Below are 13,081 nucleotides of genomic sequence, written 5' to 3' on the forward strand. Positions count from 1 at the left end.
GACCTGAACCCATTGCAATTTGCCTATCGCCACAATAGGTCAACGGCAGACGCAATCTCAATGGCTCTCCACACAGCTTTAGACCACCTGGACAATACAAACACCTACATCAGGATGCTGTTTATCGACTATACCTCGGCATTTAATACCATCATTCCCACAATCCTGATTGAGAAGTTACAGTACCTGGGCCTCTGTACCTCACTCTGCAACTGGATCCTCGACTTCCTAACTGGAAGACCACAATCTGTGTGGATTGATGATAATATCTCCTCCTCGCTGAATATCAATACTGGTGCACCTCAGGTATGTGCTTAGCCCACTGCTTTACTCTCTCTACACCCATGACTGTGTGTCTAGGTGTAGCTCAAATACCATCTATAAATTTGCTGACGATACAACTATTGTTGGTAGAATCTCAGATGGTGACAAGAGAGCGTATAGGAGTGAGATATGACAATACTGGAGCGGTGTCGCAGCAATAACCTGGCACTCAATGTCAGAAGGACGAAAGAGATGATTGTGGACTTCAGGAAGGGTAAGACGAGGAACACATACCAATCCTCAGAGGGATCAGAAGAGGAGAGAGTGAGCAGTTTCAAGTTCCTGGGTGTCAAGATCTCTGAGAATCTAAGCTGGAACCAACATGTCGATGCAGTTATAAAGAAGGCAAGACAGTGACTATACTTCATTAGGAGTTTGAAGAGATTTGGCATGTCAACAAATACACTCAAAAACTTTTATAAATGTACTGTGGAAAGCATTCTGACAGGCTGCATCACTGTCTGGTATGGGGGGCTACTGTACAGGACCGAAAGAAGCTGCAGAGGGTTGTAAATCTAGTCAGCTCCATCTTGGGTACCAGCCCACAAAGTACCCAGGACATCTTTAGGGAGTGGTGTCTCAGAAAGGCAGCGTCCATTATTAAGGACCTCCAGCACCCAGGACATGCCCTTTTCTCACTGTTACCATCAGGTAGGAGGTACAGAAGCCTGAAGGCACACACTCAGTGATTCAGGAACAGCTTCTTCCCCTCTGCCATCCGATTCCTGAATGGACATTGAACCCCTGGACACTACCTCACATTTTAATATATAGTATTTCTGGTTTTTTGCACGATTTTAAATCTATTCAATATACACATACTGTAAATGATTGATTGATTGATTGATTTATTTTCCTTCTTCTATATTATGTATTGTATTGAACTGCTGCTGCTAATTTAACAAATTTCACAGCACATGCCGGTGATAATAAACCTGATTCTGAAGGTAAGCAGATGGAGATGAGTACACAGCCAGATCCATCATGTTCTTATTGAATGGTGGAGCAGACGCGACAGGCCAGATGGCTGACTCCTGCTCTTAGTTCCTGTGTTGGCTCCATCCCACCCCAGCAGTGTCCCCTCTTTCAATCTTACCACATTACCTCCCCCTCAGTGAAGGGCCTCTCTCTTTCTGTAGCACTGAGTGAGTACAGAACTGTGAAATACAGAAGCAGACTTAGGCCATTTGGCCCAGTGGGTCTCCTCACCATTCAAACTGTTGTGTGTGAGGTTGGGGGAGGGAGAGACAGGCTGGCTTTACTGAGGGTGCAGTTACAGTCCAGTCAGAGCAGGAGGGCAGTAGGCTACACTGAGAGAACACTGTTGAAAGGGGAGGTAGGCGGGAGCCCTCCAGATCCCATGGCCTCTATTAACCAGGAAGTTTAATCAACATCAACCCCACACTAATCCCTTTTAATTCTCCCCACTTTCCCAACAGGAGGAGGGGAGGGAGGGAGGAGGGAGGGAGAAGGGAGAAGAGGAGGCGGGGAAGGGGAGGGAGAAGAGGGGGAGGGGAGAGGAGGGAGGCCGAGGAGCGGTGGCCAGGAGGGAGCAAGATGGATGGGGGAGGGAAGTAGAGTGATCATGGGTTCAATGCCTCTTCAGAAGTGTGATGGTGAAGGGGAAGAAGCCGTTCCAGAAATATTGAGTGAGTGTCTTCAGGCTCCTGCACCTCCTCCCTGACGGTAGCAATGAGAAGAGGGCAAGTCCTGGGTGATGGGGGGGGGTCCTGATGTCACCTCTCTGATGTTTTGGATACTACGGAGGTTAGTACCCAAGATGGAGCTAACTAATTCTACAACTTTCTGCAGCTTTTTTTGGTGCTGCGTAGCAGTCCCCCGACCCCCATACCAGACAGTGAAGCAGCCTGTCAGAATGCTCTCCACTGTATATCTGTGAAGTGTTTTAAGTGACAAAGCCAATTCCTTTTAAATTTATTGTACAGCTGAAACTGGCACGGAGAACTACTTGGCTCTGCACACAGACAATAGAAACGTGACTTCAGGAGACTGCTGGAATTGTTGGGTTGTCACAGGAAGACAGATTCAACAGTATCAGGGTAACAAGGAGATTAAACCCTGACAGCAGCTGCTGTTAGCTGTGTCTGAGGCAATCAGCAAACGGCATGTCAGAGCGTAGTAAATCCCATACTGCCTTGCCCCAAAGTGACCACCAGACTGTGGGAATCTGAGGTGAGGCTAGGTAGCAAGAGGAGGCCAGAAATGAAGGCAGTGGCTGGGATCATCGCGAGGAAATTTCTACGGATGTACCATGGAGAGTATCCTAACTGGTTGCATCACTGTCTGGTACAGAGGGGCCACTGTAGAAAGTTGTAAACTCAGCCAGCTCCACCATGGGCACCAGCCTCCTCAGCAACGAGGACACTTTCAAAGGCGGCATCCATCATTAAGGATCCCTGTCGCCCAGGACGTACCCTCTTCTCACTGCTACCATCAAGGAGGTGGTACGGGAGCCTGAAGGCACACACTCAATGTTTCAGAAACAGCTTCTTCCCCTCCGCCATCAGAATTCTGACAGGCAATGAGCCCATGAACACTACCTCACTATTTTCTACCTCTCTCTTTTTGCACTATTTATACAGTAGTGAAAAGTGGCAAAAATATACATATGGTAGTGAAAAGAGGCAAACAGATACTGTATATAGAATATGCCTCTTTTCACTACCATCTAGCTGCAACTTAAAAAAAGAAAATATATATAATTGATAGTTTTTTATTATGTACTGCTGTACTGCTGCAAAAAAGAACAAATTTCATGACATATGCCAGCAATAAATGTGATGAAAGGGTCAGAGAGATTTAAAAAAATTCAGAGAATAACAGAAAGGGATAGTGAAAAGCAAAGTGAACGAGGAAGAGGAAAGGAGAGAAAGAGCCACTAGCTGAAGAATGGTGAAATCAGATCAGGAGCAAGAGTCTGATCAGCATATGAGAGACATTTACAAGCCTAGACTGGGTTTTCCTTATGCAACATTCAACATTTTAACACATGTGAGGGACTTTTCCTGGTTCTTGGGAAGTTCAGAAGCATTTCAGAGTTAAGGGATTATCACTTCTGAAATATTGCCACTGATGTTATTTGGGCAGACATATCAGTCAGCTCACACACTGCAAGGATGCATCTGCAAAAACTGTGCTTAGTTCATCTGTTTAGTTGATTTCTGCTACTTTTCACAGAAATTCATCTCGATTAGTCACACCAGCTACATACGGTGGTCAAAACAGGACATCCTGTGGTGAGTTCGCAGAGATTCCGCACGACATCTAAAACTCTGACAGACTTCTATAGATGTGTATATTGACTGGCTGCATCACAGCCTGGTATGGAAACACCAATGTTCCTGAAGAGAAAATCCAAGAAAAAGTAGTGGATACGGCCCAGTCCGTCACAGGTAAAGTCTCCCCACCATCGAGCACATCTACATGGACCGTTGTCGTAGGGAAGTGATACCCATCATCAGGAACTCCACCACCCAGGACTTGCTCTCTTCTCGCTGCTGCCATCAGGAAGAAGGCGCAGGAGCCTCAGGGCTCTTGAAAGAGAGGGGATAACTTCACTCCTCCATCACTGATCTGTTTCCATAACCTATGGACTCACTTAGAACATAGAACATAGAAATCTACAGCACATTACAGTAGCCCTCCAGCCCACAATGTTGTGCTGGCCATGTAATCTACTCCAGAAACTGCCTAGAATTTCCCTACCGCATAGCCCTCTATTTTTCAATGCCCCATGTACCTATCCAAGAGTCTCTTAAAAGACCCTATCATATCTGCCTCCACCATCGCCGCCGGCAGTGCATTCCACACACCCACAACTCTCTGTGTGAAAAACTTACCTCTGACACCCCCTTTGTACCTACTTCAAAGCACCTTAAAACTATGTTCCCGCATGTTAGTGATTTCAGCCCTGGGAAAAAGCCTCTGGCTATTCACACAATCAATTCCTCTCAACATCTTATACACCTCTATTAGGTCACCTGTCATCCTCTACTGAGCCAAGGAGAAAAGGCCAAGTTCACACAACTTATTCTCATAAGGCATACTCTCCGATCCAGGCAACATCCTTGTAAATCTCCTCTGCACTCTCTCTATAGTATCCACATCCTTCCTGTAGTGAGGTGACCAGAACTGAGCACAGTACTCCAAGTGGGGTCTAACTAAGGTCTTGTATAGCTGTAACATTACCTCATGGCTCTTGAACTCAATCCCACGGCTGATGAAGGCCACCACACCATATGCCTTCTTAACCACGCTGTCAACCTGTTGAACAGCTTTGAGTGACCTATGGACACGGACCCCGACCCCAAGATCTTGCTGATCTTCCACACTACCAAGAGTCTTACCATTATTATTATATTCTGTCTTCAAATTTGACCTACCGAAATGAACCACTTCGGTTGAACTCTATCTACCACCTCTTCAGCCCAGTTCTGCATCCTATCGACATGGCACTGTAACCTCTGTCAATCCTCCAGATTATTCACAATACCCCAACCTTTGTCAACAGCAAACTTACTAACGTACCCTTCTACTTCCTCATCCAGGTAATTTATAAAGAAAGTCACAAAGAGGAGGGGTCCCAGAACAGATCCCTGCAGAGCACCACTGGTCCCCATCCTCCAAGCAGAACACGAACCATCTATAACCACCCTTTGCTTTCTCTGGGCAAGCCATTTCTGGATCCACAAATCAAGGTTTCCTTGGACCCCATGCCTCTTTACTTTCTGAATGAGCCTAGCATGGGAAACCTCATCAAATGCCTTGCTGAAATCCATATACACTACATTCACTGCTCTAAGCTGGATGACATCAATGTGTCTTGTTACATCTTCGAAGAATTCAATCAGGTTTGTAAGGCATGACCTGTCCTTGACAAAGCCATGTTGACTATCCCTAATCACAGTATGTCTCTCCAAATGCTCATAAATCCTGCCTCTCAGGATCTTCTTCAACAACTTGCCCACCACTGAAGTCAGACTCACTGATCTATAATTTCCTGGGTTATCTCTACTCCCTTTCTTGAACAAGGAAACAATATTTGCAATCTTCCAGTCCTCTGGTACTTCTCCCGCCCCTATTGATGATGTAAAGATCATCGCCAGAGGCTCAGCAATCTCCTCCTCGCTTCCTACAGTAGCCTGGGGTAATCTCGTCTGGTCCTGGTGATTTATCTAACTTAATACCTTTCAAAAGCTCTGGCACATCCTCTTTCTTAATGTTTATACACTCAAACATTTCAGTCCACTGCAAGTCTTCCCCACAATTGCCAAGGTCTTTTTCACTAGTGAATACTGAAGCAAAGTATTCATTAAGTACCTCCGCTACCTCCTCCAGTTCCATACACACTTTTCCACTGTCACACTTGATTAGTCCTATTCTCTCACATCTTAGCCTCTTGCTCTTCACATACTTATAGAATGCTTTGTGGTTTTCCTTAATCCTGCTTGCCAAGGCCTTCTCATGACCCCTTCTAGCTCTCCTAATTAAATTCTTGAGCTTCTTCCTGGCACCCTTGTAATTTTCCAGTGCTCTAACAGTACCTAGCTTTTTGAACCTTTCGTAAGCTTTTCTTTTCTTAACTAGATTTTCTGCATCCTTTGTATACTGTGGTTCTTTTACCCTTTCATCCTTTCCCTGTCTCAATGCTCAATAGAACATACCTATGCAGAATGCAATGCAAATGTTCCCTCAACATTTAACACATTTTTGCTGTGTGTTTCCCTAAGAATATCTACTTTCAAATTTATGTTCCCAAGTTCCTGCCTAATAGTACCATATTTCCCCCCATCCCAATTAAATGTATTCCCAAATTGCCTGCTCCTATCCCTCTCTAGTGCTATGGTAAAGGAGATAAGAGTTGTGGTCACTACCTCCAAAATGCTCTCCCACCGAGAGATCTGACAACTGACCAGGTTCGTTTCCCAATACCAGATCGAGTACAGCCTCTCCTCTTGTAGGGTAATCTACATATTGCGTCAGTAAAACTTCCTGAACACACTTAACAAACTCCACCCCATCTAAACCCCTTGCTCTAAGGAGATGCCAGTCAATATTAGGAAAATTAAAATGTCCCATCACAATAACCCTATTATTACTACACCATTCCAGAATCCGTCTCCCCATCTGCTCCTCGATGTCTGTTACTATTGGGGGGGTCTATAAAAAACAGCCAGTACAGCTATTGCCCCCTTCCTGTTTCTGACTTCCACCCACACTGACACAGTAGACAATCCCTCCATGACTACTCCTTTTCTGCAGCCGTGATACTATCCCTGATTAGTAATGCCACTCCCCGACATCTTTTGCCTCTCCCTGTCCTTTTTGAAGCCCGGCACACTCAGCAGCCATTCCTGCCCCTGAGACATCCAAGTCTCTGTAATGGCCACAATGTCACAGTTCCTTTCCAAGGACTTTTCATCTCATGTTCTCGATATTTATTGTTTATTTATTATTATTATTATTATTGCGCCAACCGGTACATCTTTGAACTGTAGAAGGAAAGTGGAACACATGGAAGAAACCCAAGCAGTCATGCAGAGTATGAACAAACTCCTGACAGACAATGGTAAGATTGAACCTGGCACTGTAAAAGCATTACACAAAATGCTACGATAAAGTGCTGCCTGTGCTTGTAGTGAATAATCATTTCTAGTGCTATCATCATCATGGTTTTAAACAAGCAAGTTCTCCAGGTACAATTTCCTTTTGGTACCCATCAAGAAGGAAGAAAATGAGGTTCTTCAGCACAAAGTCAGAGTGAAGCCTCAGCCTCGGGATTCTGTGGAGTCAGGATTCAAGATTGTTTATTATCATTCTTCTGTCACAAGTGTAAAGGAGAACAAAATCCGATGCAGCATATAAAACACGATGGGGCAATGGCTAAAAGAGCTCTTAGAGTTAGGATACTGAGAGTTGCTGCCACATCATTACTGACCTCATCGCTCTCCTCCACATCAACATTTCCATTGGCATCATCGTCCATCTGCTTATGGATGCTCATGATGGCCTCAAAGCGGAGAACCTCCTCTTCAATATGGCATGATGCTTCATCAATCCGACACAGATCTGAAGGGAGAAACAGAATTAGACTGGAACCACATCGCAGAAAAACCGTGCAGCGAACCCAATGAGAACAGAGGGATTTCACACTGACTGGAGGAATTAGGCACATGTCTGGGTGGCGCATGGACAAGTGAAGCTGAAGAGCTTGCAAACCCAGCAAAATACCCAGATGTTCAAAGACCAGTTTCACGTGATTTGGAATAATTGCTTTCTCCACTGTATCAAATATTGTTGAAATAAGAACGTAAAGCAGAGTGACATTACACCCCAAACCCATGGCAGCTAAATGCTTGAGGCATCATGATAATCTCTTGCAGGCAATTGAGTGATGTTGGCTGAGGAATCAGATTATGGGACTTCACATGCTCTGTGGTAAAGAGAGATTTTGGTACATTGGCCTTTATTAATCAAAGTATTGAGTAAAAGAGCTGGAATGTTATGATGAGGTTGTATAAGGCATTGGTGATGCCAAATCTGAAGTATTGTGTTCAAATTTGGTCACCAAATTACAGAAAGGATATAAACAAGGTTGAAAGAGTGCAGAGAAGGTTTACAAGGATGTTGCCGGGACTTGAGAAACTCAGTTACAGAGAAAGGTTGAATAGGTTAGGACTTTATTCCCTGGAGCGTAGAAGAATGAGGGGAGATTTGATAGAGGTATATAAAATTAGGATGGGTATAGATAGAGTGAATGCAAGCAGGCTTTTTCCACTGAGGCAAGGGGAGAAAAAAAACCAGAGGACATGAGTTAAGGGTGAGGGGGGAAAAGTTTAAAGGGAACACTAGGGGGGGCTTCTTCAAACAGAGAGTGGTGGGAGTATGGAATGAGCTGCCAGATGAGGTGGTAAATGCGGGTTCTTTTTTAACATTTAAGAATAAATTGGACAGATACATGGATGGGAGGTGTATGGAGGGATATGGTCTGTGTGCAGGTCATTGGGACTAGGCAGAAAATAGTTTGGCACAGCCAAGATGGGCCAAAAGGCCTGTTTCTGTGCTGTAGTTTCTATGGTTCTATGGTGTAACACAGCATTATAATGAAGGTCTTTCTGCATTGTACAGTCAATGAAACTTCAAAGAAGTGTAGTAAAGCGAGGCTGAGCAAAAGCTTTCATTCCGTAACTAATGACCTGACCTGTATTGCATGCCATGTTGTGTGATGCAGGCAATCGTGATCTCATGACCATGATCGTTCTTGTCAAATTTTACCGAAGGAGTGGTTTGTCATTGCCTTCTTAAGGCCAGTATCTTTGCATGATGGGTGACCCCAGCCATTATCAATACTCTTCAGAGATTGTCTGACTGGCATCAGTGGCCACATAACCAGGACTCGTGATTTGCACTGGCTGCTCACACAACCATCCAGCACCTGGCTTCACGTGACCCCGATCAGGGGCTAAGCACACGCTACACCTTGCCCAAGGGTGACCAGAGGGCTTGCGGAGGGGAGAGTGGCTTACACCACCTTTGGTAGAGATGTATCACCACACCGCCACCCAGGCTTATTAATGGAAACATGAAAATGTTAAACAGTGTCCAGTTAAATGGCCCTCGCCACACCGTCTCCAATTAAACAGGCCTCATCACACTGTGTCCAATTAAACAGGCCTCATCACACTATCTCCTGTTAAACTGTCTTGGTCATACCGTCTCCAGTGGAACAGCCCTTGTCACACTGTGTCCAGTTAAACTGTCTTGGTCACACCGTCTCCAGTTAAACGGCCCTCGTCACACCATGTCCTGTTAAGCTGCCCCCATCACACTGTCTCCAGTTAAACAGCCCCCCAACACACAGAGTGGTAGGTACATGGAGTGCCTTTGACTGAAGGTTCACCTGAGGGAGAATGCTGTACCAAGCACCTCAGTGACACAGGATGGACACTAAACACTGGTCGTGCCCCTAGCCTGGAATATATAACCAGTTAACAGAAAAGGTCTCTCCACTGTGAAATCCTGCCTCAGCAGGAGATGGAGAAAGGAACACTCACTAAACCATAGTCTGAATGAAAGACTGGGCAAGCTTGGGCTTTTCAGTTTGGAGTGAAGGAGGACGACAGGTGACCTGATAGAGATGTGTAAGGTGATTGATATGAGTGGACAGCTAGATACTTTATCCCAGGGCAGAATTTTAAGGTGATTGGAGGAACATATTGGGGGCGGGGTAGAACGTCAGAGTTAGTTTTTTTCTTTACAGCGTGGTGAGTACATGGAATGTACTGTCGGGGTGGTGGTACAGGCAGATACATTAAGACATTTAAGGGATTCTTGGGCACATGGATGTGAAGAAAAATGGTGGTGGTGGGGGGGAATATGTAGGAGGGAAGGATTAGATTGAGTAATGTAGGAGGCTGCCTTCTGGGACAATTTCTGATTTATAGCCATTGCAGAATGGAAATGAATACTTCCAAGTCATAGAGCATGACACAGACCCTTCAACCCAGCAAGTCCATGCTAGCCTGATCTACTGCCTAGTCCCATCTACCTGTATCCTAACAAACTCCCTTCATACCCCTCCCATCCATGGCCGTACCCACACTTCTCTGAAGTGTTATAACTGTATCCATTTTGTGGGCAGTTTGTAGAACACTCCAGCTCACAGCAAAAGGCCTTTTAGCAGAACATCAAGGACCCAGAATGTTTTGGACTTGAGCCTGTGTAAACATAGCAATTTCTTCAACAGGGGTTTATAGATATCCATCCTAGGTCTGAAATTATTCCAATCAAGGGCACCATTGGGACAGACAACTCTGAACTGACTCCACAATCTACAGCCTCACTGCAGGTGAACGGCTAAGGATTTCCGGAGCGAAGGCAGGTTAACTGCTTGGGGTAAAAGAGAAGCAAGACTGCGCAGGCGCGTGACGTCAGCCAGTAGAGCAGGAAAAGTTTAAAAAGACGACCGCCATATCCAGCGGCCAGCGGAATGAGAGGTAGCAGAGTGATAGGGTTTTGGCTTAATGGGCTGAGGTGGTAATGAGGCGAGGTAGGTTTACCTGTGTTAATTGCAGAAGGAAGTAGTATGTGTGCGAGGCCAGTTTTCTGTGCTTGGTGTCAGATGTGGAGCTCCTGTAGTCTCCAAGCCTCCTGGACGGCCACATGTGCACCCAGTGTGTCAAGCTGCAGCTCCTAAGGGACTGAGTTAGGGAACTGGAGATGCAGCTCGATGACCTTCGTCTGGTCAGGGAGAGCGAGGAGGTGATAGAAAGGAGTTATAGGCAGGTGGTCACACTGGGGTCACGGGAGACAGACAAGCGCATAACAGTCAGGAGAGGGAAGGGGAAGAGTCAGGCACTACAGAGTACCTCCATGGCTGTAGTCCTTGACAATAAGTACTCCTGCTTGAGTACTGGTGGGGTGGGGGGACAGCCGACCTGGGGGAAGCAACAGTGGCCGTGCCTCTGGCACAGAGTCTGGCCCTGTGGCTCAGAAGGGTAGGGAAAGGAAGAGGATGGCAGCAGTGATAGGGGACTCTATAGTTAGGGGTCAGACAGGCGATTCTGTGGACGCAGGAAAGAAACATGGATGGTAGTTTGCCTCCCAGGTGCCAGGTTCCAAGATGTTTCAGATCGCATCCACGATATACTGCAGTGGGAGGGAGAACAGCCAGAAGTCGTGGTACATATTGGTACCAATGAAATAGGTAGGAAAAGGGAGGAGGACCTGAAAAAAGGAAGGGAGTTAGGAAGGAAGTTGAGAAGCAGAATCGCAAAGGTAGTAATCTCAGGATTACTGCCTGTGCGACGCGACAGTGAGAATAGGAGTAGAATGAGGTGGAGGATAAATGCGTGGCTGAGGGATTGGAGCAGGGGGCAGGGATTCAGATTTCTGGATCACTGGGACCTCTTTTGGGGCAGGTGTAATCTGCACAAAAAGGATGGGTTACACTTGGAATCACAGGGGGACCAATATCCTGGTGGGGAGGTTTGCTAAGGCTACTGGGGAGAGTTTAAACTAGAACTGTTGGTGGGTGGGAACCAAACAGAAGAGACTGGGGAAGAGGCGGGTGGCTCATAAATAGAGAAAGCTTGGAGACAGTGTGCGAGGGAGGATAGGCAGGTGATAGAGAAGGGACGCATTCAGACAGATGGTTTGAGACGTGTCTATTTCAACGCAAGGAGTATTGTGAACAAAGTGGATGAGCTTAGAGCATGGATCAGTACTTGGAGTTATGATGTGGTGGCCATTACAGAAACTAGGATGGCTCAGGGACAGGAATGGTTACTTCAAGTGCCAGGTTTTAGATGTTTCAGAAACGACAGGGAAAGAGGCAAAAGAGGTGGGGGTGTGGCACTGTTGATCAGAGATAGAGTCACGGCTGCAGAAAAGGTGGACGTCATGGAGGGATTGTCTACGGAGTCTCTGTGGGTGGAGGTTAGGAACAAGAAGGGGTCAATAACTTTACTGGGTACTTTTTTATAGGTTGTCCAATAGTAACAGGGATATCGAGGAGCAGATAGGGAAACAGATCCTGGAAAGGTGTAATAATAAGAGTTGTCGTGATGGGAGATTTTAATTTCCCAAATATCGACTGGCATCTCCCTAGAGCAAGGGGTTTAGATGGGGTGGAGTTCGATAGGTGTGTTCAGGAAGGTTTCTTGACACAATATGTAGATAAGCCTACAAGAGGAGAGGCTGTACTTGATTTCGTATTGGGAAATGAACCTGGTCAGGTGTCAGATCTCACAGTGTGAGAGCATTTTGGAGATGGTGATCATAATTCTGTCTTTACAATAGCATTGGAGAGAGATAGGAACAGACAAGTTAGAAAAGTATTTAATTGGAGTAAGGGGAATTATAAGGCTATCAGGCAGGAAGTTGGATGCTTAAATTGGGAACAGATGTTCTCAGGGAAAAGTACAGAAAAAATGTGGCAAATGTTCAAGGGATATTTGTATGGATTTCTGCATAGGTACGTTCCAATGAGACAGGGAAGTTATGGTAGGGTACAGGAACCATGGTGTACAAAGGCTATAATAAATCTAGTCAAGAAGAAAAGCTTACAAAAGGTTTAGAGAGTTAGATAATGTTAGGGTTTATAAGATTATAAGGCTAACAGGAAGGAGCTTAAAAAGGAAATTAGGAGAGCCAGAAGGGACCGTGAGAAGGCCTTGGCGGGCAGGATTAAGGAAAACTCCATGAGCAAGAGGATAAGATGTGAAAGAATAGGACCTATCAAGTGTGACAGTGGGTAAGTGTGTATAGAACCAGAGGAAATAGCAGAGGTACTTAATGAATACCTTACTTCAGTATTCACTATGGAAAAGGATCTTGGTGATTGTAGTGCTGACTTGCAGCAGACTGAAAAGCTTGAGCATGTAGATATTAAGAAAGAGGATGTGCTGGAGCTTTTGGAAAGCATCAAGTTGGATAAGTCGCCGGGACCGGATGAGGTATACCCCAGGCTACTGTGGGAGGCGAGGGAGGAGATTGCTAAGCCTCTGGCGATGATCTTTGAATCATCAATAAGGACGGGAGAGGTTCTGGAGGATTGGAGGGTTGCTGATGTTGTTCTTTTATTCAAGAAAGGGAGTAGAGATAGCCCAGGAAATTATACACCAGTGAGTCTTACTTCAGTGGTTGGTAAGTTGATAGAGAAGATCCTGAGAGGCAGGATTTATGAACATTTGGAGAGGTATAATATGATTAGGAATAGTCAGCATGGCTTTGTCAA

At 45.6% G+C, this 13,081-nt stretch overlaps 1 protein-coding gene across 2 annotated transcripts in view; it reads right to left on the reverse strand.

The window, feature by feature from the left end:
• The window catches only part of stim1b (stromal interaction molecule 1b), a 227,240-nt gene that overhangs the window by 131,811 nt on the left and 82,348 nt on the right, over positions 1 to 13,081 (reverse strand). For both annotated transcript variants that reach the window (XM_063054788.1, XM_063054787.1), the window contains exon 2: positions 7,283 to 7,413. In XM_063054788.1, the coding sequence (XP_062910858.1) occupies positions 7,283 to 7,413 (131 nt within the window). The remainder of the gene's footprint in view (positions 1 to 7,282; positions 7,414 to 13,081) is intronic.

The sequence above is a fragment of the Mobula hypostoma genome, chromosome 7, assembly GCF_963921235.1.
Source record: "Mobula hypostoma chromosome 7, sMobHyp1.1, whole genome shotgun sequence".
In the NCBI taxonomy this organism is placed as follows: domain Eukaryota; kingdom Metazoa; phylum Chordata; class Chondrichthyes; order Myliobatiformes; family Myliobatidae; genus Mobula; species Mobula hypostoma.